Source organism: Cebidichthys violaceus, unplaced genomic scaffold, assembly GCF_023349555.1.
Source record: "Cebidichthys violaceus isolate CVI_PGR_0920_01 unplaced genomic scaffold, fCebVio1.0.p SCAF_14, whole genome shotgun sequence".
In the NCBI taxonomy this organism is placed as follows: domain Eukaryota; kingdom Metazoa; phylum Chordata; class Actinopteri; order Perciformes; family Stichaeidae; genus Cebidichthys; species Cebidichthys violaceus.
The window spans coordinates 5,866,459-5,889,256 of NW_027176307.1; the positions used below are offsets into that span (position 1 = coordinate 5,866,459).

A 22,798-nucleotide genomic window follows, 5' to 3' on the forward strand; every position below is an offset into this window, starting at 1 on the left:
CTGCAGATCTGTTAAACTCTTTTGGAAAGGAATCTCTGAGTCACTATCCGTCTTTCTGGGCAGATGCCTCTCATTATTCCTCTCACTGTGCTTACTAGGAGACATATCCAGAAATAACTGGAACAAATCAAACAGGTGATTACTCCCCTCAGCCCTAAATATTGCTAAGAAATCTTTCCTCGTGAACTGGAAATCACGGAACACCAGAGAAAAAATTAATATAGACTCATCTTTGGTTGGGATGAGTTCGCACACAGTAGGGAGATTGACTATATCGTGACCTGGTGCAGACTAAACAACTTTAAGCTCAACGCTCTAAAGACAATGGAGATGGTTGTGGTTTTCCAGAAGAATGCAGAGGCACCTGCCCCCATCACCCTGTGTGACTCCCTGGTCGCCATTGTGGAGTCCTTCATATTAGACAGCAACATACCAGATCTAGCTTGCTCAGCGTACATTTGAATCCCAGATTTAAAAGTGCACAGACATCTACCCCTTCAGTGGAGAAATGTGGAAACACCTCTCTAGTGACAAACTCTGCAGTTACAACTCAGTAGAATGAAGGTCAGCATTTTGAGCAGTTCATAGTTATTCTGCACATTTGTTTTGTAATAATGATATCTAAGTCTTTAACAATGAACAATTTGGATCTTCATAGAAGAGCAGCACCCCCCCCCCCCCCCCCCCCCCCCTCTTGTTAAAGTGCTAGTCAGCCCTGGCTCTGTCTATGAGAGTCAGTGACAGCCAGTGACTGTTCTCTGACTTCCAGCCTTAAACCACGTGCATGTCAACCTCTTGAAATGGGATGGACTGTGTTTTTTTGTGCCTTCACAGCAAGGCACACCACTTGGTGTGTGCGGGTATACATTCATGACGGAATCCTGGAAAACATTTAATAATATAACAGGCTACTAATCTAACGTTTCAACTAACAAGGACATCTGGCTGTAGGCTACTAGAGGCCCCTACAAGAGTTAAAAGAAACGGACAAAAACAGGTAGGCTAACCTGTCGGTCAAACCTTTTTGACCTACAGTAGAAGCATGAATTAGAAATGTACTGTAAGGAAATGAAAAGATGAATACGTCATTATCTGCTTTAGCCTCTTTACTATTTGCTGTGATGACTGTTTAACTGTGGGCTAATCACTTGGTTTTTCATATAGAAATATCCATATAATAAAGCTCTGCCTAACAGCAGCAGCTGAAAAAGTGTTGTAGAAAAACTCTAATTCTTCATATATATATATTTTATTAATGCTGAACTAACGATTGATCTTTTGATTTGTTTTCAGATTGATTGATTAAATCTTAAGTCTTTGAAATAACAGAACGTAGCAAAATGACTAAAGTGACTTGTAGCTCTGTCATGTTTTCACTGATCAAAACGCACAACAACATTCAGCTTACTGTGATACTGTGAGAACTGTAGCCAGAGATTAATTGGTGTTTGTGCTTGATAAATTAATTTAACAATTGTTCAAAGTTGTTGTTGATACATTTTTCTTTCAATTGAACAAATAATGAATTGACAAATCCTTTCAGCACTAGACTTTATGCATTTTAAATGTATTTAAAATGATTTCATATTTGTCATGTCTTTGCATATGAAGGGATAAATAAAGTCGAGAGTGAAACTAAATAAAGTGTTAAAAATGTACAAAGCATGTTCATCATAGAGACTTGTTGGCAGAAAACAGCTGATCGGATTTTGGAGCCTGTGGTTATTTTAGTCTGACTGTGACCTGCCAAGCACAGTCATGTCCATCCATCACTTGTGCAGGTCTCAGGACTACAATGAACATTCAGTCTGCTATCAACAAAGAGGTGTTCATCCCTCGTGATGAGCGGCTGTTGGTGGCTGTGGAGGTGCGTAGGAGGAAAAGGAAGAGAATGTCTTTCCTGCCTACTGGAGCCCAAGGAGACTACGCCACATTCATCTGTGTTTCAGGTTAAATCTGTCTTTTAAGATTTTCTTCATTTAGTGAAAATTAGCTAAGTATTGACAGTCTGTAAATTGTGTTTGTTATTTACAGACAGGCAGCACAATGAAAGTAGGTCCCTCAGTAAGAGAAACTCTGATTGTCAAGTCATTAATTTCATCTTGTAAGAAAGAGCCTCTCTTATCAGCAGACCAGCTGGAGGTTCAATTACTCCCCGATTCACTGGCTGATGTCATTCATTAGAGCCTAACATTTAGAGTGTAGACAAAATAGAAACAGTGAAAAGCAAAGCTTTATTCGTTTTCACGGCTAATGGTCATTTCTGAACTGAAAAGTTATGTTTTAATAGTATCATACAGTATGTACAACAATTTAGGTCTAGAGTAGTTTCATTAATTATGAGCAAAAATAGGCATCCGGTCGTTTGCTGCCTGACCAATGTTTATGTGTGACTTTCAAGGACAACTTGTGGCATGACAATCCTGTTACTATATAGAGCCACAAAACCTTTTGGGGGGTAGATTAGTGTGGACATATCAAATAAACATACCCAAGAAATTGATATTATCAAAATCAAATTCAGCAGTAAAAGAAAGGAAGAAGAATTTAGCTCATTAAATGTACCATTGCGTACCTTAAATATTTCATGGATGAACCTCAGAACCACAGGGAAACCTTTAAATGTAAGGGGTTAAACAGTTATTATGGATGCATTTCTTTTCCCAAAAGAACTGCCCATATCCACGCCCTCGCTCTGAAAAAAGGAGCCAGTGTTTTGAAAGATGTTCATGAATAAAATAAATTCAGATAGAGTCAATACAAATTCAATAGGGGACAGAATGCCTTCATAATGAGTACTCAAATAGTGTGACTTTCAGTCCATCTCATAAGGGGTGCAGGTATAGAGGCTTTGCACATCTAGAATGGCTAAAATCCTATTTGGTTCACAATAGTGTCTCCTAGATGGGAGGGAAGTTCGAGCATCCATTTTTCATGAAGAAATACACAAATTGAGACAAAGGTTCAGTTAGGCAATACTTGAAACAATAGGGTAATTTGGGTAAGCCATGAAATACAGAACAAATGGGATACTTTCTCTTAATCAGTAATCCTGAGCGCCAATACTATATATTTTTATTTCGAGGTATTTCTTTATTTGTAAGGGACAAGTACAGAGAAACATTGACCATTGCAGAGGTAGTGTCCAATGTACTGTACATATTTATATGGCCGAAGTTCCAACACCAGTCCCTTGATGGGCATTGATAGTTTTAGTAATCATTACAATTTCATGTAACAAATAAATTAAACAAACAAAACAGAATGCAAAACAAACATTTATTTTAGTGCATAGGTAATGACTTGATGTCATGGATACAGTTCTGGCCAAGTTTAAACAGTACTGGAAAAAAAAATTTAAAATCCTGAATCTGCTTTGAGCTGTCAGTTAGGGAATTCTAGAGGGCTGTGCCTTTAATTGAGAATGCAGTTCTCTAATTAGGGCCCAAGCCACCGACAACGTCGGGCCAGCGAAGGCCCTATTGAAATTCTATGGGGTATTATTAGGGCCCGAGCCACCGACAACGTCGGGCCAGCGAAGGCCCTATTGAGATTCTAAAGATTATTATTATTAGGGCCTGAGCCACCGACAACGTCGGGCCAGCGAAAGCCCTATAGAGTTTCTAATGTTTTTTATTAGGGCCCGAGCCACCGACAACGTCGGGCCAGCGAAGGCCCTATTGAAATTGTACTGGTTAGGGCCCGAGCCACCGACAACGTCGGGCCAGCGAAGGCCCTATTGAAATTGTAAGAGTTATTAGGGCCCGAGCCACCGACAACGTCGGGCCAGCGAAGGCCCTATTGAAATTCTAAGGGGTATTTTTATTAGGGCCCGAGCACCGACGAAGTCGGGCGAAGGCCCTATTGTAATTCAAAGAATTATTATTATTAGGGCCCGAGCACCGACGAAGTCGGGCGAAGGCCCTATTGTAATTCAAAGAATTATTATTAGGACCCGAGCACCGACGAAGTCGGGCGAAGGCCCTATTGTAATTCAAAGAATTATTATTAGGGCCCGAGCCACCGACAACGTTGGGCCAGCGAAGGCCCTATTGAAATTCTATGGGGTATTATTATTATTAGGGCCCGAGCCACCGACAACGTCGGGCCAGCGAAGGCCCTATTGAGTTTCTAAGGGGTTTTATTAGGGCCCGAGCACCGACGTAGTCGGAGCGGAGGACCTATTGTTATTCTAATGTTTTTAGGGCCCGAGCACCGACGTAGTCGGAGCGGAGGACCTATTGTTATTCTAATGTTTTTTATTATTATTATTATTAGGGCCCGAGCACCGACGTAGTCGGAGCGGAGGACCTATTGTTATTCTAATGTTTTTTATTATTATTATTATTATTATTATTATTATTATTATTAGGGCCCGAGCACCGACGTAGTCGGAGCGGAGGACCTATTGTTATTCTAATGTTTTTTATTATTAGGGCCCGAGCACCGACGTAGTCGGAGCGGAGGACCTATTGTTATTCTAATGTTTTTTATTATTATTATTATTAGGGCCCGAGCACCGACGTAGTCGGAGCGGAGAACCTATTGTTATTCTAATGTTTTTTATTATTATTATTATTATTATTATTATTATTGTTATTATCGTACCAGTTTCATCGCAAAAAGGAGGTGCTTGGGATACTGGGAATCTTTTGAAATTTGGCACAAAATTCAATCGTGGTGAAAATTCCAGTATTATTGGGGTGTCCAGCTGCGGCATGACATTTTGGCTCGATAGCGCCCCCTACAGAGTAGCCCCAACTTTGGGTTTGACCTAGCTGTATGAAATTTGGTAGGTATGTGGAACGTGATGGGACGTACAAAAAAGTCAAAAGGAGGTATATCCTAAACCAAACAGGAAGTCGGCCATTTTGAATTTTATTACGTTTTTGGACCGTTTCAAGGCGCTCTACCTTAACGAACTCCTCCTAGAGATTAAACCCGATTGCCTTCAGATTTGGTCAGTATGCTCTTGAGACCTTGGCAGTGAAATGATACTCAAAGATCAAAAAGTTATCGAACTATGTGTCCGTGGCGTGGCGGCAAATAAACACCATTCGCCATGAAACAGGAAGTTGTTGTAACTCGGCTGTACATTGCCTAATCTGCTCCAAATTTCTCATATGTCATAACATCCTGACCCTGAACACATGTATATGACAATTTAGAATCATAGTAATAGCGCCACCTAGTGGCAACAGGAAGTCATAGGTTGTGTACTTTGACACCCTACTGCTCACAGATTAATCGGATCCCTCTCAAATTTTGTCACAAAAGCCTTAAGACGTTGATAATGCTTCATTGTGAAAATTGTAGGAAGTTGTCGAAGCGTGGCGACGTGGCGGCTGTGCGAATTTCGATCCTTCGCCATTAACGAATAAACTGATGTAACTCGACTCCGCATCATCAGATCTTTACCAGATTTCACATGTTTGATTAAACTCCAGGCCTGAAGACATCTGCAAGCCAATTTTGAATCATAGTCATAGCGCCACCTACTGGCAACAGTAAGTTAAAGTCTTTATACTTTGGCTTGTTTCTCTTAGTTGGAAAATCAGATCAACATCAAATTTGTTCCACATAAATGTAAGAAGTTCATAATGCCAGTTCTCTAAGCTTTTAATGTTTCGTCGAACGCCGTTGCCGTGGTAACGCAGTCTTCGCCGTGAAAAACGATGGTCATTTGGAGAGGTTAAAAAAGCTCGAAACACAAGCAAACTTGACACACAGATCACAAGGCCAAAATGTAGTTCTATAATATGATTTTATTCAATCAGAGTGTTAAATCGGCTCAATAGCGCCCCCTACAAAATTTCGACGAAGCAGCCCTCGCAGTACGTTTCACATAGATTAACAAAATTTGGTAGGCACATGTATCACATGTGGACTTAAATAAAAGTCTCTTGGAGCCATGCCCTAAACCCAACCGGAAGTCAGCCATTTTGAATTTAGTCTGAATTTCTAGTGTCGTTTTTTCAATTTCCAGGCGCTCTACTTTAACGAACTCCTCCAAGAGATTAAACCCGATTGCATTCAGATTTGGTCAGTATGCTCTTGAGACCTTGGCAGTGAAACGATACTCAAAGATCAAAAGTTATCGAACTATGTGTCCGTGGCGGCAAAAAAACACCATTCGCCATGAAACAGGAAGTTGTTGTAACTCGGCTGTACATTGCCTAATCTGATCCAAATTTCTCAGATGTCATAACATCCTGACCCTGAACACATGTATATGACAATTTTGAATCATAGTCATAGCGCCACCTACTGGCAACAGTAAGTTAAAGTCTTTACACTTTGGCTTGTTTCTCTTCGTTGGAAAATCAAATCAACATCAAATTTGTTCCACACAAATGTAAGAAGTTCATAATGCCAGTTCTCCAAGCTTTTGATGTTTTGTCGAACGCTGTTGCCGTGGTAACGCAGTCTTCGCCGTGAAAAACGATGGTCATTTGGAGAGGTTAAAAAAGCTCGAAACACAAGCAAACTTGACACACAGATCACAAGGCCAAAATGTAGTTATATGATATGATTTTATTCAATCAGAGTGTCAAATCGGCTCAATAGCGCCCCCTACAAAATTTCGACGAAGCAGCCCTCGCAGTACGTTTCACATAGATTAACAAAATTTGGTAGGCACATGTATCACATGTGGACTCAAATAAAAGTCTCTTGGGGCCATGCCCTAAACCCAACCGGAAGTCAGCCATTTTGAATTTAGTCTGAATTTCTAGTGTCGTTTTTGCAATTTCCAGGCGCTCTACTTTAACAAACTCCTCCCAGGGAACTAATCAGATCAACTTAGAATTTGGTCAGAACAATCTAAAGACCTTTGTGATTAAAAGTTACTCAAAGCTTGTTGTTTCGTGAAATGCGTTGCCGTGGCGATGCATTCCTCGCCATGAAAAACAAAGGTGTTTTTGAGGGGCTAAAAATACTCAAAACAAAATCAAACTTGTCACACACATTTAAAATCCTGAATGTAGTTATCTGATGTGATTTTAATGCTTCAGAGTGGCAACTCAGCTCGATAGCGCCCCCTACAATATTTCGACAATGCAGCCCTCCCTGTACGTTTCACCGAGATGTATGAAATTAAGTAAGCAGGTGTATCACATGTAAACTTAAAAAAAAGTCTTAGGGGTCCATGCTCTAAACCCAACCGGAAGTCAGCCAATTTGAATTTTGTATGAATTTCTTGTGGTTTTATTTCCCTTTCCAGGTGCTGCACTACGAACTTCTCCTAGGGAAATAATCCGATCATCTTAGAATTTGGTCAGAACAACCTAAAGACCTTAACGATTAAAAGTTACTAAAAGCTTGATGTTTCATCGGATAACATGGACTTGGTGTAGCATCAATTTTACATGATTCGCCATCATCCATCAAGCTTTTGTAACTCAACCTTACTTTGTCAAAACTGCCCCAAACTTGACATGCTTGATTGCTGTCGTGATTTTAGGTCTTCTGCATGCCAATATTAACTCATAGTCATAGCGCCACCTACTGGCAACCACGGACGTAAACAGAATTCTATAATAACAGCGGCCCAAACAGGGTTTGTGGGCACACCATGAGAAAAAGACTTCTCTGATCTAAATATGTGCAAACTAAGATGCTTGGAGAACAAAAGTTAATCAACAGTGTTTTTCAAACCATGTCAGTGGGCATTAGTATAAATGATCTGTCCAGAGCTTCTACATGAGAATCAGGTTAAATGTTACAATGAATGCTTCACACTACAATCTAAAGTTACAGAAGAGCTTAAAATGAAAACAGTGTCAAATTAAAGTGTTCAAGTAAAAACAAATGACACTGCTGTTCTGTTAACTTTCATGTAAGTCCAAATACAATCAGCAGGACACTGCAGGGAGTTGAACTCCATCCCAGTAACCTGACAGTCTGTTATGTTACAAATACTGAAGCACATTCACACGTTCATTTTCTTAATGATCTTAACAGGCTTACATTTATGATTGTATCGGAGGTACACTCAAAACATTTGAGGCTTAAGACCTGGCAACATGGTCTTGCTATGCTGCTGGTCGACGCAGGAAATATCATCTAACTTGTGCATGCAGTGTATGATGGTCACAGAAATGCATTGCCGCATCAACCAGAGTCCTGCCAGTACCATCGACGTATGTGACGTTGCGAGGGCCCGATCAATGCTGCTTGCAGCTTTAATTATTATTATTATTATTAGGGCCCGAGCACCGACGTAGTCGGAGCGGAGGACCTATTGTTATTCTAATGTTTTTTATTATTATTATTATTATTATTAATATTAGGGCCCGAGCACCGACGTAGTCGGAGCGGAGGACCTATTGTTATTCTAATGCTTTTTATTATTAGGGCCCGAGCACCGACGTAGTCGGAGCGGAGGACCTATTGTTATTCTAATGTTTTTTATTATTATTATTATTATTATTATTATTATCGTACCAGTTTCATCGCAAAAAGGAGGTGCTTGGGATACTGGGAATCTTTTGAAATTTGGCACAAAATTCAATCGTGGTGAAAATTCCAGTATTATTGGGGTGTCCAGCTGCGGCATGACATTTTGGCTCGATAGCGCCCCCTACAGAGTAGCCCCAACTTTGGGTTTGACCTAGCTGTATGAAATTTGGTAGGTATGTGGAACGTGATGGGACGTACAAAAAAGTCAAAAGGAGGTATATCCTAAACCAAACAGGAAGTCGGCCATTTTGAATTTTATGACGTTTTTGGACCGTTTCAAGGCGCCGTACTTTAACGAACTCCTCCTAGAGATTAAACCCGATTGCCTTCAGATTTGGTCAGTATGCTCTTGAGACCTTGGCAGTGAAATGATACTCAAAGATCAAAAAGTTATCGAACTATGTGTCCGTGGCGTGGCGGCAAAAAAACACCATTCGCCATGAAACAGGAAGTTGTTGTAACTCGGCTGTACATTGCCTAATCTGCTCCAAATTTCTCATATGTCATAACATCCTGACCCTGAACACATGTATATGACAATTTTGAATCATAGTAATAGCGCCACCTAGTGGCAACAGGAAGTCATAGGTTGTGTACTTTGACACCCTACTGCTCACAGATTAATTGGATCCCTCTCAAATTTTGTCACAAAAGCCTTAAGACCTTGATAATGCTTCATTGTGAAAATTGTAGGAAGTTGTCGAAGCGTGGCGACGTGGCGGCTCTGCGAATTTCGATCCTTCGCCATGAACGAATAAACTGATGTAACTCGACTCTGCATCATCAGATCTTTACCAGATTTCACATGTTTGATTAAACTCCAGGCCTGAACACATCTGCAAGCCAATTTTGAATCATAGTCATAGCGCCACCTACTGGCAACAGTAAGTTAAAGTCTTTATACTTTGGCTTGTTTCTCTTAGTTGGAAAATCAGATCAACATCAAATTTGTTCCACACAAATGTAAGAAGTTCATAATGCCAGTTCTCTAAGCTTTTGATGTTTCGTCAAACGCCGTTGCCGTGGTAACGCAGTCTTCGCCGTGAAAAACGATGGTCATTTGGAGAGGTTAAAAAAGCTCGAAACACAAGCAAACTTGACACACAGATCAGAAGGCCAAAATGTAGTTCTATAATATGATTTTATTCAATCAAAGTGTTAAATCGGCTCAATAGCGCCCCCTACAAAATTTCGACGAAGCAGCCCTCGCAGTACGTTTCACATAGATTAACAAAATTTGGTAGGCACATGTATCACATGTGGACTTAAATAAAAGTCTCTTGGAGCCATGCCCTAAACCCAACCGGAAGTCAGCCATTTTGAATTTAGTCTGAATTTCTAGTGTCGTTTTTTCAATTTCCAGGCGCTCTACTTTAACGAACTCCTCCCAGGGAACTAATCAGATCAACTTAGAATTTGGTCAGAACAATCTAAAGACCTTTGTGATTAAAAGTTACTCAAAGCTTGTTGTTTTGTGAAATGCCGTTGCTGTGGCGATGCATTCCTCGCCATGAAAAACAAAGGTGTTTTTGAGGGGCTAAAAATACTCAAAACAAAATCAAACTTGTCACACACATTTAAAATCCTGAATGTAGTTATCTGATGTGATTTTAATGCTCCAGAGTGGCAACTCGGCTCGATAGCGCCCCCTACAATATTTCGACGATGCAGCCCTCGCAGTATGTTTCACCTAGATGTATGAAATTAAGTAAGCAGGTGTATCACATGTAGACTTAAAAAAAAGTCGTAGGGTCCATGCTCTAAACCCAACCGGAAGTCAGCCAATTTGAATTTTGTATGAATTTCTTGTGGTTTTATTTCCTTTTCCAGGTGCTGCACTACGAACTCCTACTAGGGAAATAATCCGATCAGCTTAGAATTCGGTCAGAACAACCTAAAGACCTTAACGATTAAAAGTTACTAAAAGCTTGATGTTTCATCGGATAACATGGACTTGGTGTCGCGGCAATTTTACATGATTTGCCATCATCCATCAAGCTTTTGTAACTCAACCTTACTTTGTCAAAACTGCCCCAAACTTGACATGCTTGATTGCTGTCGTGATTTTAGGTCTTCTGCATGCCAATATTAACTCATAGTCATAGCGCCACCTACTGGCAACCACGGACGTAAACGGAATTCTGTAATAACAGCGGCCCAAACAGGGTTTGTGGGCACACCATGAGAAAAAGACTTCTCTGATCTAAATATGTGCAAACTAAGATGCTTGGAGAACAAAAGTTTTTCAAACCATGTCAGTGGGCATTAGTATAAATGATCTGTCCAGAGCTTCTACATGAGAATCAGGTTAAATGTTACAATGAATGCTTCACACTACAATCTAAAGTTACAGAAGAGCTTAAAATGAAAACAGTGTCAAATTAAAGTGTTCAAGTGAAAACAAATGACACTGCTGTTCTGTTAACTTTCATGTAAGTCCAAATACAATCAGTAGGACACTGCAGGGAGTTGAACTCCATCCCAGTAACCTGACAGTCTGTTATGTTACAAATACTGAAGCACATTCACACGTTCATTTTCTTAATGATCTTAACAGGCTTACATTTATGATTGTATCGGAGGTACACTCAAAACATTTGAGGCTTAAGACCTGGCAACATGGTCTTGCTATGCTGCTGGTCGACGCAGGAAATATCATCTAACTTGTGCATGCAGTGTATGATGGTCACAGAAATGCATTGCCGCATCAACCAGAGTCCTGCCAGTACCCTCGACGTGTGTGACGTTGCGAGGGCCCGATCAATGCTGCTTGCAGCTTTAATTATTATTATTATCGTACCAGTTTCATCGCAAAAAGAAGGTGCTTGGGATACTGGGAATCTTTTGAAATTTGGCACAAAATTCAATCGTGGTGAAAATTCCAGTATTATTGGGGTGTCCAGCTGCGGCATGACATTTTGGCTCGATAGCGCCCCCTACAGAGTAGCCCCAACTTTGAGTTTCACCTAGCTGTATGACATTTGGTAGGTATGTGGAACGTGATGGGACGTACAAAAAAGTCAAAAGGAGGTATATCCTAAACCAAACAGGAAGTCGGCCATTTTGAATTTTATGACGTTTTTGGACCGTTTCAAGGCGCCGTACTTTAACAAACTCCTCCTAGAGATTAAACCCGATTGCCTTCAGATTTGGTCAGTATGCTCTTGAGACCTTGGCAGTGAAATGATACTCAAAGATCAAAAAGTTATCGAACTATGTGTCCGTGGCGTGGCGGCAAATAAACACCATTCGCCATGAAACAGGAAGTTGTTATAACTCGGCTGTACATTGCCTAATCTGCTCCAAATTTCTCATATGTCATAACATCCTGACCCTGAACACATGTATATGACAATTTAGAATCATAGTAATAGCGCCACCTAGTGGCAACAGGAAGTCATAGGTTGTGTACTTTGACACCCTACTGCTCACAGATTAATCGGATCCCTCTCAAATTTTGTCACAAAAGCCTTAAGACCTTGATAATGCTTCATTGTGAAAATTGTAGGAAGTTGTCGAAGCGTGGCGACGTGGCGGCTCTGCGAATTTCGATCCTTCGCCATGAACGAATAAACTGATGTAACTCTACTCCACATCATCAGACCTTTACCAGATTTCCCATGTTTGATGAGTCTGTGGTCCTGAAGACATCTACAGAACAATTTTGTATAATAGTCATAGCGCCACCTACTGGTAACAGGAAGTAAAAGTCTCTATACTTTGGCATGTTTCTCTTGGTAGATAAATCTGATGAACATCAAATTAGTTCCACACAAATATAAGAAGTTCATAATGCCAGTTCGTGAAGCTTTTGATGTTTCGTCGAACGCCGTTGCCGCGGCGACGCAGTCTTCGCCGTGAAAAACGAAGATGCTTTTGAGGGGTTAAAAATGCTTGAAACATAAGCAAACTTGGCACACAGATTTAAAGCCAAAAGTTTAGTTACATGTTATGGTTCTATTGCTCTAGAGTGGAGAGTCGGCTCAATAGCGCCCCCTACAATATTTCGACAAAGCAGCCCTCGCAGTACGTTAGACCTAGATGTATGAAATTTGGTAGGAATATGTATCACATGTGGACTTAAATAAAAGTATCTTGGGGCCATGCCCTAAACCAACCCGAAGTCAGCCATTTTGAATTTTGTATGAATTTCTAGTGTCGTTTTTTCAATTTCCAGGCGCTCTACTTTAACGAACTCCTCCTAGGGAATTAATCAAATCAACTTCAAATTTGGTCAGTACAATCTAAAGATCTTTGTGATGAAAAGTTACTCAAAGGTTGTTGTTTCGTGAAAGGCCGTTGCCGTGGCGACGCATTCTTCGCCACGAAAAACAAAGGTGTTTTTGAGGGGCTAAAAATGCTCAAAACGTAACCAAACTTGTCAAACACATTTAAAATTCTGAATGTAGTTATCTGATTTGATTTTAATGCTTCAGAGTGGCAAGTTGGCTCGAAAGCGCCCCCTACAATTTTTTGACGATGCAGCCCTCACAGTACGTTTCACCTAGCTGTATAAAATTTGGTAAGCAGATGTATCACATGTAGACTTAACAAAAAGTCTTAGGGGTCCATGCTCTAAACCCAACCGGAAGTCAGCCATTTTGAATTTTGTATGAATTTCTCCTGTTTTTTTCCATTTCCATGTGCTGCACTACGAACTCCTCCTAGGGAATTAATCCGATCAACTTAGAATTTGGTCAGAACAATCTAAAGACCTTTGCGATTAAAAGTTACGAAAAGCTTTAGAATTCATCAAACATGGACTTGGTGTATCGGCCATTTTACATGGTTCGCCATCATCCATCAATCTGTTGTAACTCAACTGTACTTTGTCAAAACTGTCCCAAAGTTGACATGCTTGATTACTGTCATGATTTTAGGACATCTGCAGGCCAATATTAACTCATTGTCACAGCACCACCTACTGGCAACCACGGACGTAAGCAGGATTCTATAATTACAGCAGCCAGAACACTGAACTTAATAAAAGGGTTTGTGGACACACCATGAGAAAAAGACTTCTCTGATCTAAATATGTGCAAACTAAGATGCTTGGAGAGCAAAAGTTAGACAACAGTGGTTCCCAAACCATGTCAGTGGGCATTAGTATAAATGATCTGTCCAGAGCTTCTACATGAGAATCAGGTTAAATGTTATAATGAATGCTTCACACTACAATCTAAAGTTACAGAAGAGCTTAAAATGAAAACAGTGTTAAATTGAAGTGTTCAAGTAAAAGGAAATGACACTGCTGTTCTGTTAACTTTCATGTAAGTCCAAATACAATCAGCAGGACACTGTAGGGAGTTGAACTTCGTCACAGTAAACTGACAGTCTGTTATATTTCAAACATTGAAGTGCATTCACGCACATTCATTTTCTTAAAGATCTTAACAGGCTTACATCTATGATTGTATTGGAGGTACACTTAAAACATTTGAGGCTTAAGACCTGGCAACATGATCTTGCTACGCTGCTGATCAACGCAGGAAAAATCATCTAACTCGTGCACGCAGTGTATGATGGTCACAGAAATGCATGGCCGCGTCATCCAGAGTCTGACGGTCACAGAAATGTATGGCCACGTCAAGCAGAGTCCTGCCAGTACCCTCGACGTGCGTGAAGTTGCGAGGGCCCAATCAATGCTGCTTGCAGCTTTAATTTCCATTGTGTCTTTAATCTGTGCTTCAAGCTGCATTAGTTTTGCAGTTATTGCAGTTTTCTGGTTGATTAAGAGGACAAGGTTCAGAGAACATTTATTCAGGAATTTTTTTGCAGTAATGTTTTATTATATACCACCTAGTTACACTAATATGTATTTAAGTACGGACGTGATAACCCCTCCCTATGCCTCAAACTTTGTGCACGTTTGATGAAGGTTATATTACTCATATTTAGAGTCAAAACCCTAAACATAATATCAGGTTTAAGGGTTAAGTAACATCGTGGGGAGCTTCACTGTTCGGACTAAAATTATAAATTATCAAGGTAAAAAAAGTCAAGATTTGACTAATGGCCTTCCATAAGTCATTCCTAGTGTCTTTTGTGCAGCTATTATGCTTATTATTTTTTTTTTACTATTATTGAAGGCTTTTAATAAGGATATCATATTTTGTATATGATTTACCTAGTGACCAACACAAGACCACATCAGCTCTTCATTATAAAGGTGAAGCAGTTTGGTGGCTCCTCCTCCTTCACCAGAAGGTCCCAGTGGATGGTGGAGCAGCTCCGACAGGTCAATGGCATCAACCCCAATAAGGTCAGCAGCATGTGGACATTCTGTTCTTACTAGTAGTGATCTATCAACATATCGACTTTGTTCTGCCTGTATCCTGCTCTTTCAGGACAGCCCAGAGTTCGACCTGGTGTTTGACAATGCTGTGGACCAGTGGGTAGCCAGCTCATCAGCAGAAAAGTGTATCTTTGTCCAAGTCCTGTACCACGCCTGCCAGACCTACTGGGAAGGGAAAGCAGGAAGTCTGGGCAAGATCGGCCACCAAAGGGGAGCAAGTCAATGCGCTCACCACAAGTTCGGAGGTGGTCCCAGTGACTCCTCACCAGACTCTGCAATCAGAACCCTGCAGGCCCGACGGAAGAGCTACATTCCTCCAAGACAGACAGAGTTCATCAACTGCCAATCCAAACTAACAGGAGGTAGTGTCACATGATTATTGAGGTTTATGATATGTTGGGAATCATTTAGCTGATGTGTGAATGAGCCCATTTTATTGTGTTCTTTCAGATGCCTGCACAATGAATCTGGTCATCTACCGCTGCAAAGCGTTCTTGAATCGTATGAAGAATATGATGGTTGCGAACCAAAGTCGATCACCCGCTCGAGGTAAGGCAGTGATGAAATGGGGGGCTAAAGTGCATTTACAGATCATGTAGGTTCATTAGTTATGGTCAATACCACGAAAAGAGCCTTATAGTTCCTTCTTGGGCTCTGGAGGAGCTATTGTCAAGTCTGAGAAAATCAGAATCAAAAACACCTTTATTGGCCGAGTACATGTGCCCATACAAGGAATTAGACTCTTGCATCTCTCTTGTACTTACACAGAAATATCAATAACAGCTAGGGACAAGGACAACAAAGCTGGACAGATAAAGGTAAAGAATACTAGACTCTATTGTTGAATACCAGATCCCCCCAGGGCTGTGTGCTCAGCCCCCTCCTGTTCACACTGTACACCCACGACTGCTTCCCCAAACATGACTGAAGTGTCATCTGCAAACTTCACAACAGTTTGCAGATGACACTACAGGCATTGGCCAAATTACAAACAATGATACATCCTATAAAGAAGAAATTAACAACCTTGCAGAATGGTGCTCAGAAAAAAGTCAGTAAAACCAAGGAGCTGATTGTTTATTTTAGAAAAAAGGAGACGAAGACACACATCCCTGTCGACATCAATGGAGCTGAGGTGGGGCTCTACAGATTGTGATAAAAAACGCCCAGAAAATCATTTGCATCCATCTTCTGAGCATCAGTGATATTGTTAAGGAGAGGAGCCTGCGAAGAGCTAAAGGGATATTAAAAGAAAAAAACCCACCCAGCCACAACATGTTCACTCTGCTGCCATCTGGAAAAAGATACAGTAAGTATCAGCTGCCGTTCCACCAGTCAAAATAGCTTCTTTCCTCTGGCTGTAAGACTCTTTAACTCATCCCCCACCCATCAGACTAATAATAACAGCAGCATTACATTACATTACTGTCATTTAGCAGACGCTTTTATCCAAAGCGACTTACAATAAGTGTATTCAACATAGGTATTCAAGAGAACTAATAGTCACCAGAAGTCATAAGTGCATCTTCTTGTTTACACAAGCATCTAAGAGCATGAACCAGAGCATAAACCAGTGCAAAAGTACAGTGCAAAAACAAGCCAATACGAATACAATAAGTGCAACAAACTAATATGAATACAATAGTGCAACAAACTAATATGAATACAATAAGTACTATGTGGAAGGCTCAGGGTAATGCCGAAAGATGGGTAGCGACTCTGCTGTCCTGACGTCAGTGGGGAGTTCAGTCCACCACTGTGGGGCCAGGACAGAAAAAAGCCGAAGGACCTCCGAGCGACGGGGCAACCAATCGCCCCGAGGCAACCAATCGCCCCGAGGTAGCAGAGCGAAGTGGTCGGGCGGGGGTGTAGGGCTTGACCATGGCATGGAGATAGGAAGAAGCTGTTAGGCTAGCACCAGAGTCTTAAACTGAATGCCAGTGTCTTACAGGGAACCGGTGTAGAGAACGGAGAAGGGAAGTTGTGTGGGAGAACTTGGGGTGATTGAACACAGACTAGCTGCAGCTTTCTGGACAAGCTCCAGAGGTCTGATGGCCGACGCCGGGGCTCCAGCAACTAGTGAGTTGCAGTAGTCCAGGCGGGAGATGACAAGAGCCTGGATGAGCACCTGCGCCGTCTCGTCAGTGAGGAAGGGGCGAATCCTCCTGATGTAGAGCAGGAATCTGCAGGAGCGTGTAACCGATGCAATGTTTGCTGAGAATGACAGTTGGCCATCCAGGGTCACACCCAGATTCCTCGCAGTCCAAGTCGACGTCAGCAGCAGTAGTGGATATAACAGGACGATCATAATATAAGCAGTAATAGTAATGTGACTATCAAGTACACTTCGTGACACAAGTTACAATAAAAGAGAGGAGTGCTAAAGGGTAAACGGTCGTAGCCGCAGACAGAGAGGGGAAAGTTATACTGGGACAGAATACTCACCATGCTCCGGTGCCCTACACACACACACACTGCAAAGCAAAGGGTAAAGAAACAATTTGTGGAGGGAGTGCAAAGAAAACTACCACTGTCTGGGCGGCCACGCTTCGCCACGTGGCCGACAGAGAGACAGACAGAGAGACAGACAGAAAACAGGTGTTCAGCACATAATGTTAGCGTCGCATGGCAGCTACAAGAATCTACTATTAATTTCTTGGGGAAAAGCAATGAGCGCCACAAGGGCTAACAGAGGGTAACACAATGAACTAACACTAACAAAGACCAGCTAGTAAACTAAAGACTAAACAAAAACAAATGAAACATAACAGCAGTGGCAGTCAGCGCCTCTCCTGCCTCCTCTCCTTTCCATCCGGAAAGCTCAACACAGGGAAGCGAGGGTCGCTATGGAGCCGGACCTAGAGTAAAACCCACAGCAGCTATGCCTCAACTTAACAAAACTAAAGTTAATACCTACCAAAGCATTGCATGTGACGGGCACAACCTGTCTCACCAGGGATCAGAGAGGAAAGACACAGGTCATTGGTAAATTTAACTGCGGCACTTAGTTTGCATCACCCTCTGACTTGCGCGTGTGTTAGACTGCTTGGTCCGTGTTTGAAGACGGGTCGGGTGGGTTGCCGACATCGCCGCAGAGCCGTGGCGATTTTTACTTGAGCCAATCCCTGCCCTGGCGACGCAACCCAGTTAGGGCGCACTGAGGAGAGTCAGCCCCGGTCGACAGTCGCGTTGAGAGCAGAGGGCAGAGGGTGCAGCGAGCACTTAGTGCCACATTTCCCCAATCCGCACATCGGATGGAGAATTGGAGCTGGGCTCTTCCCTCTTCGCTACTGAGGCAATCCTGGTTAGTTTCTTTTCCTCCACTTAGTAATATGCTGTATGCATATTACTTTCAGCGGGTTGTCTCGTCTGATCTGAGGTCGTATTCGAATGGCTTTTTGTCCTGAAGGACAACGCCGTGGTTCCCCTGAGGAAGGCTCACGTTCTCAGGATTAGGTACCCCACCGCGGCGGAGGAGGGTCCTGGCCAAAACCCACTCAATCTCTGAGGCACCCCCTCAGACCCTTGCTAGAGCGGCACTGTCGGACTTACGCATGCGTAACGTGGTCAGCGTGGAGACGAGGTGTCCACCGGCAGCCTCGCCTGACTCATGCAGGTTCGACAGGCGCACCATCCCGGTCCCTCTGAAGTGCGAAACGTCAGATATCAGAACGGCACGATCTGGCATAGTTTATTGCGCCTTATGGCGGCGGGGCGTGTGTGGGCTCAGCTGCAGAGGGGACAGAGTGGGGGAGTGGTTCAGGGAACGGGGCTGGGAAGAGACTTAATTAGGCCCAGCTGAAACGCATCCTGATTTTGGCCTCACTGTGTTGTATTTAAACCCTGCTAGTGACGGAGGCGCGAGAGGGCTCGGAGAGAGACAAAGACTGGTTGTGGCACGAGCAGGACAGTAGAGCACACTCCTATACTGCGATTCGTGCCAAGTAGGGTCTAAAACAGCTTGCTAAACATAACTTTGTCACTGGTGTCAATCTTTTTACTTCCAATCCCGTGAATGTAATGTATAGAAAGTATTGAGTCATAATTCTCGTGGTACCTACATTTCCTGAAGGCAACATGGTTGAGGAAGGTCCTCAGCCTTCTTTGTTATGCTGTCACTCATGATTAAATGCCCCTCTCAGTTGATGCCACCCCCCAAACCAGAAAGGCCATAAGTCTGAAAAAATACAATCTGAATCTGAAACATATAAGACCTCAAGTCTTATATTTTATTCAAAACAATTCCAGAACTGAATCAAAGTTATATTTAACCCAAACAACTTTTCCTTTACTCATTTTTATTTTGAATACATTGTTGTATTTTTCAAAGTTCAAGACCAAAATTTGAACTTGAAGTTTCAATTTTTTTTTCAAATGATTAAAACTATTGACCTGGATTTGGCTCTATAATGATGGCATGTAGTGTTAAAGTGATTTGAGTAGTCAGAATACTAAAAAAGCGCTATACAAATAGAAGTCCATTACAATTTACAAATAATAACAATAGTTGAAGCAGTTGGTGTCAGGCTGGTCCAAGGCGAGTCTGAACCAGCCCTAACTATAAGCGTTATCAAAAAGGAAAGTCTTAAGCCTACTCTTAAATGTTGTGTCTCCCGGACTGAAACTGGAAGCTGGTTCCACAGAAGAGGAGCTTGATAACTGAAGGCTCTGGCTCCCATCCTACTTTTTAAGACTCTAGGAATAACAAGTAACCCTGAATTTACGGAGCGCAGCTCTCTAGTAGGATAGTATGGTACTATAAGCTCTTTAAGATATGATGGTGCCTGACCAATTAGTGCTTTGTACCTGAGGAGAAGGATTTTAAATTAAATTCTTGATTTTAAAGGAAGTCAGTGCAGAGAAGCTAATTCGAAGCTGTTCCACCAGATGCATGAGAAGTGTACCCAAGGACGAAAAGCAACATTTTTTCAGGATGCTCAGAATTCCTACACCTCAAAATGGATTTTAAGCATAGAGAGATATTTTAGAGTGCGTAAGCATCTCAAATCCATTAAAACTCTGCAAAGAAGATGGTCAGTGGAGTCAATGGTCAGAAACTACAAACACTTTTCTTCACTAAACAGGAAGACTTTGGTGTCTGCTTCTTTTTGTCAGGGACATTTAGAATTAAATTGGTTTGTGTTTTCTGGGATTGAAAACGACACACTTCCCTTCACAGGTTTCCTCCCTACCTTCCCTGTATACCACCATGATTTCTCAGGTCATATCATCCTGGGCTTGTGTCCTTCTGGGTCATTTTCCCTTCTGTCTTTTTGTCTATTGTCCTATGTGTGGCACCTCTTTGCTGCAGCAGAAAGGCCTCTCTGTGATGTGGCGGTGAGATGAGAAGACACTTTGTTTATTTCTGGGAGGTCGACACAATAGGCGGTCTTTAAGAAGCCCAGTGCTTTGAGACTGATAGGCAGCGCGGCGCACCATTGAACCCGCTGACAGGGGCAGTGTAATGGGTGGGAGATGTGCCAGGCTGCAGCAAGGCACCAAGTTACAGTTCAACAGCACCTCATGCCTAACCTTTTAAGCAGTTTGCAATCAGTCTTTGCAGTTAAAGAAAGATAACTCAAAATAAGGAATTTGTTAATTGTGTTGTCATTTGCCAGCGACAGCCTCGTCGTGGAAGTGTAGCAACTATTCACCTTACATGGAGCTACACAAACTGAAGAGCAGAAAGTTTGATCATTTTAAATAACTACAACTTATGACAACATAAAGAACTGTTACACCATAGAGTCTTGCCATATTTTGTGACTATTCCAGCTGCGTTTCACACCTGTTTTATATGTCAGAGTCTTTGAAAATAAATCTGCAGCTTTCAGCTCCTCCGGCAAGCCTCTTCGATCCTTGATCCTCAAGATTTGACAGGAAAATTGGAATGTCCTTCAAAGATGGAGTGCTAAGATCAACTTCTGGGTCACAGAGTTGCACATCAAAATGCAGTTGAGGCCGATTTGCTACATTACAATTTGCATCAGGAGGAATTTAAACAACAGCAACACAATAATTATCTGGTTAGATAATATGGCCGACATCTTAACATTAAAAATTTGATATCAGGGAAAAATTGTCTATCAACTTTGACTGTGTTTGAGCACCAAGCATTATGATGTAAACACAGAATTTTCCTCCTCTGGTCCACCGAAGTCCTGCTCTCTGTTCTTCGGTCCACCCATCAAGTGCAGCTTGATTCGGGATAAATGATGGAGCCAGGTCTCTGTGACAATGTGGTCACAACAGTCACCGACCTGATGTTGATGAGTGTTTCTCTGTTACATGCCATACACCCTTCAGTAACAAAAATGAAAAGACAACATATTACTCTGACTGCTCACGTTAATAAATATCTTTTTGATATATGTTTTCTTATTTTGTGTGTATGAACAGGTCAGCCAGGGCAGGGTGTCACATGGAGCCCTATGGGTAATGTAGTCCACAGGTTGAATGTGGTTCTGGGGCAGCGTGGAGAGAGACTGACTCGTGCTGAGGACAAGACTGCAGAACTGATGCACAAAACCCAGCAGTTTGCAGACACTGTTCACAAGGTGACATAAACATACAGCTATATTTACAATATATATATATATATATATATATATATATACATATACATACATTTAACTTGACTATATATGTAATATAAATTACAAAGTTCAGATTTGTATATTGACTGTATTTGTATTTGTTTATTCTACGTTGTTTTAATTCCCATGCAGATGGCCCTGAAGCATTCAAAGTAGAGTCTGTTGGTGGATGAATGGAGCTCTTCAGAAGTTGAAGATGAATCCTGTAACATGGACACTAACACAGTCTGGGCCCAGCAGATACAGCTAACTCGTCATGAACGTATATAACTGAGTGCAGCAGAAAACTAAATACTCTGTCCTTGTGAGTTCACCTGTCCATTATGAGAAAAAATCTGGACTTGTATATTTAAGCTGCAGTTATTTAACATTGTTTTTTGTATAATTAGTCATTGAATTGTTTTGACCTATTACTTATTATATTGTTTGAATAAATAGGGGCTGTGTGACAGGAAGTACTGCTCAGGGTGAGTGGTATTTCTTTCCGGTAATGTGTCTCCTCGTGGTTTGGACTTCGTTGGATTTAATTGCACTAAACGTTTGATTTAATGTTACTCACCATTGTCATAATTCTGTGTTCCTAATGTGTATGTTTGTAGTGTGTAGACAGTGAAGTATCATGTTATCAACATTGTGTTATATCTAGGATTATATCAATGATTCCTGAACATTCATCAACCTGTCACTTCTGGTTTGTGTCTTTTTGGTCTGTGTCTTCTGGTCTGTGTCTTTTTGGTCTGTGTCTTCTGGTCCGTGTCTTCTGGTCTGTGTCTTCTGGTCCATTTTTGAAGTTTGTGTTAGAGGTCCTGTCTTTGAGAGTTGAGTGAAGGTGGTTCAGGTAAATTGAGAATTTTTCATTGAGAGAAATGTTATTGTGAGCAAGGCAAATGAAGCTGGTCTGTGTAAAAAAAGTCAGGGTGACAGTTGAAACCCTTCAGGTTTGCATCACTCCTTTCCATACATAGCTGTAATGCTGATTGAAACAGTGGGTGTAGTATTTGTTTTTTAAGCGTGATCTAATTTCCACTTGGAGTACTTTGATGAGGGAAGTAATGCTAATCAAGCTTAGCTTTTGGCTACAGTTTAATGTGTGTGATGTACCGTAAATGTCTCTGATGTATTAACTTAGTGACAATGTTCCCACTCCTCTCTTTGAACTAAATAAATAAGCCTGGACCTGAAAGTTGGGCTGTGCTTTGTTTTTTATACCCATCAAGGATATCAGCTGTTCAGCTTTGATCACCAGATGGCGCTCACAGAGCAAAGAAAAAAAACGTCAGCACTATAGCAGTTGACAGTAATACAGTTGTAATGTTACTGATGGAATTTCAAATAGATGTGTTAATCTGTCAGACTCATTGTCCATTGTAATCATTAATTTTCCTTAATTTTCCATTAATTTTCCTTAATTTTCCATTAATTTTCCTTAACCAATAAATATCAGGTT

General features: G+C 41.5%; 1 protein-coding gene across 1 annotated transcript; it reads left to right on the forward strand.

The window, feature by feature from the left end:
- The first annotated feature begins 753 nt into the window (after window positions 1-753).
- stxbp6l (syntaxin binding protein 6 (amisyn), like) lies at window positions 754-22,534 on the forward strand. Its single transcript, XM_068708612.1, has 7 exons — window positions 754-997; window positions 1,782-1,949; window positions 14,592-14,722; window positions 14,808-15,117; window positions 15,206-15,304; window positions 21,155-21,312; window positions 21,484-22,534. Exons 2-7 carry the CDS (start codon window positions 1,796-1,798, stop codon window positions 21,505-21,507), a joined length of 876 nt encoding a protein of 291 aa, XP_068564713.1. The 5' UTR covers window positions 754-997; window positions 1,782-1,795; the 3' UTR covers window positions 21,508-22,534.
- Window positions 22,535-22,798: the final 264 nt, after the last annotated feature.

Bases quoted from the DNA above. Each gene is read 5' to 3' on its own strand.
- stxbp6l (XM_068708612.1), top strand. From the start codon at position 1,796: ATGAACATTCAGTCTGCTATCAACAAAGAGGTGTTCATCCCTCGTGAT. The intron at 15,118-15,205 runs GTAGTGTCACAT...GTGTTCTTTCAG, and splicing joins CCAATCCAAACTAACAGGAG to ATGCCTGCACAATGAATCTG. The intron at 15,305-21,154 runs GTAAGGCAGTGA...GTGTATGAACAG, and splicing joins AAGTCGATCACCCGCTCGAG to GTCAGCCAGGGCAGGGTGTC.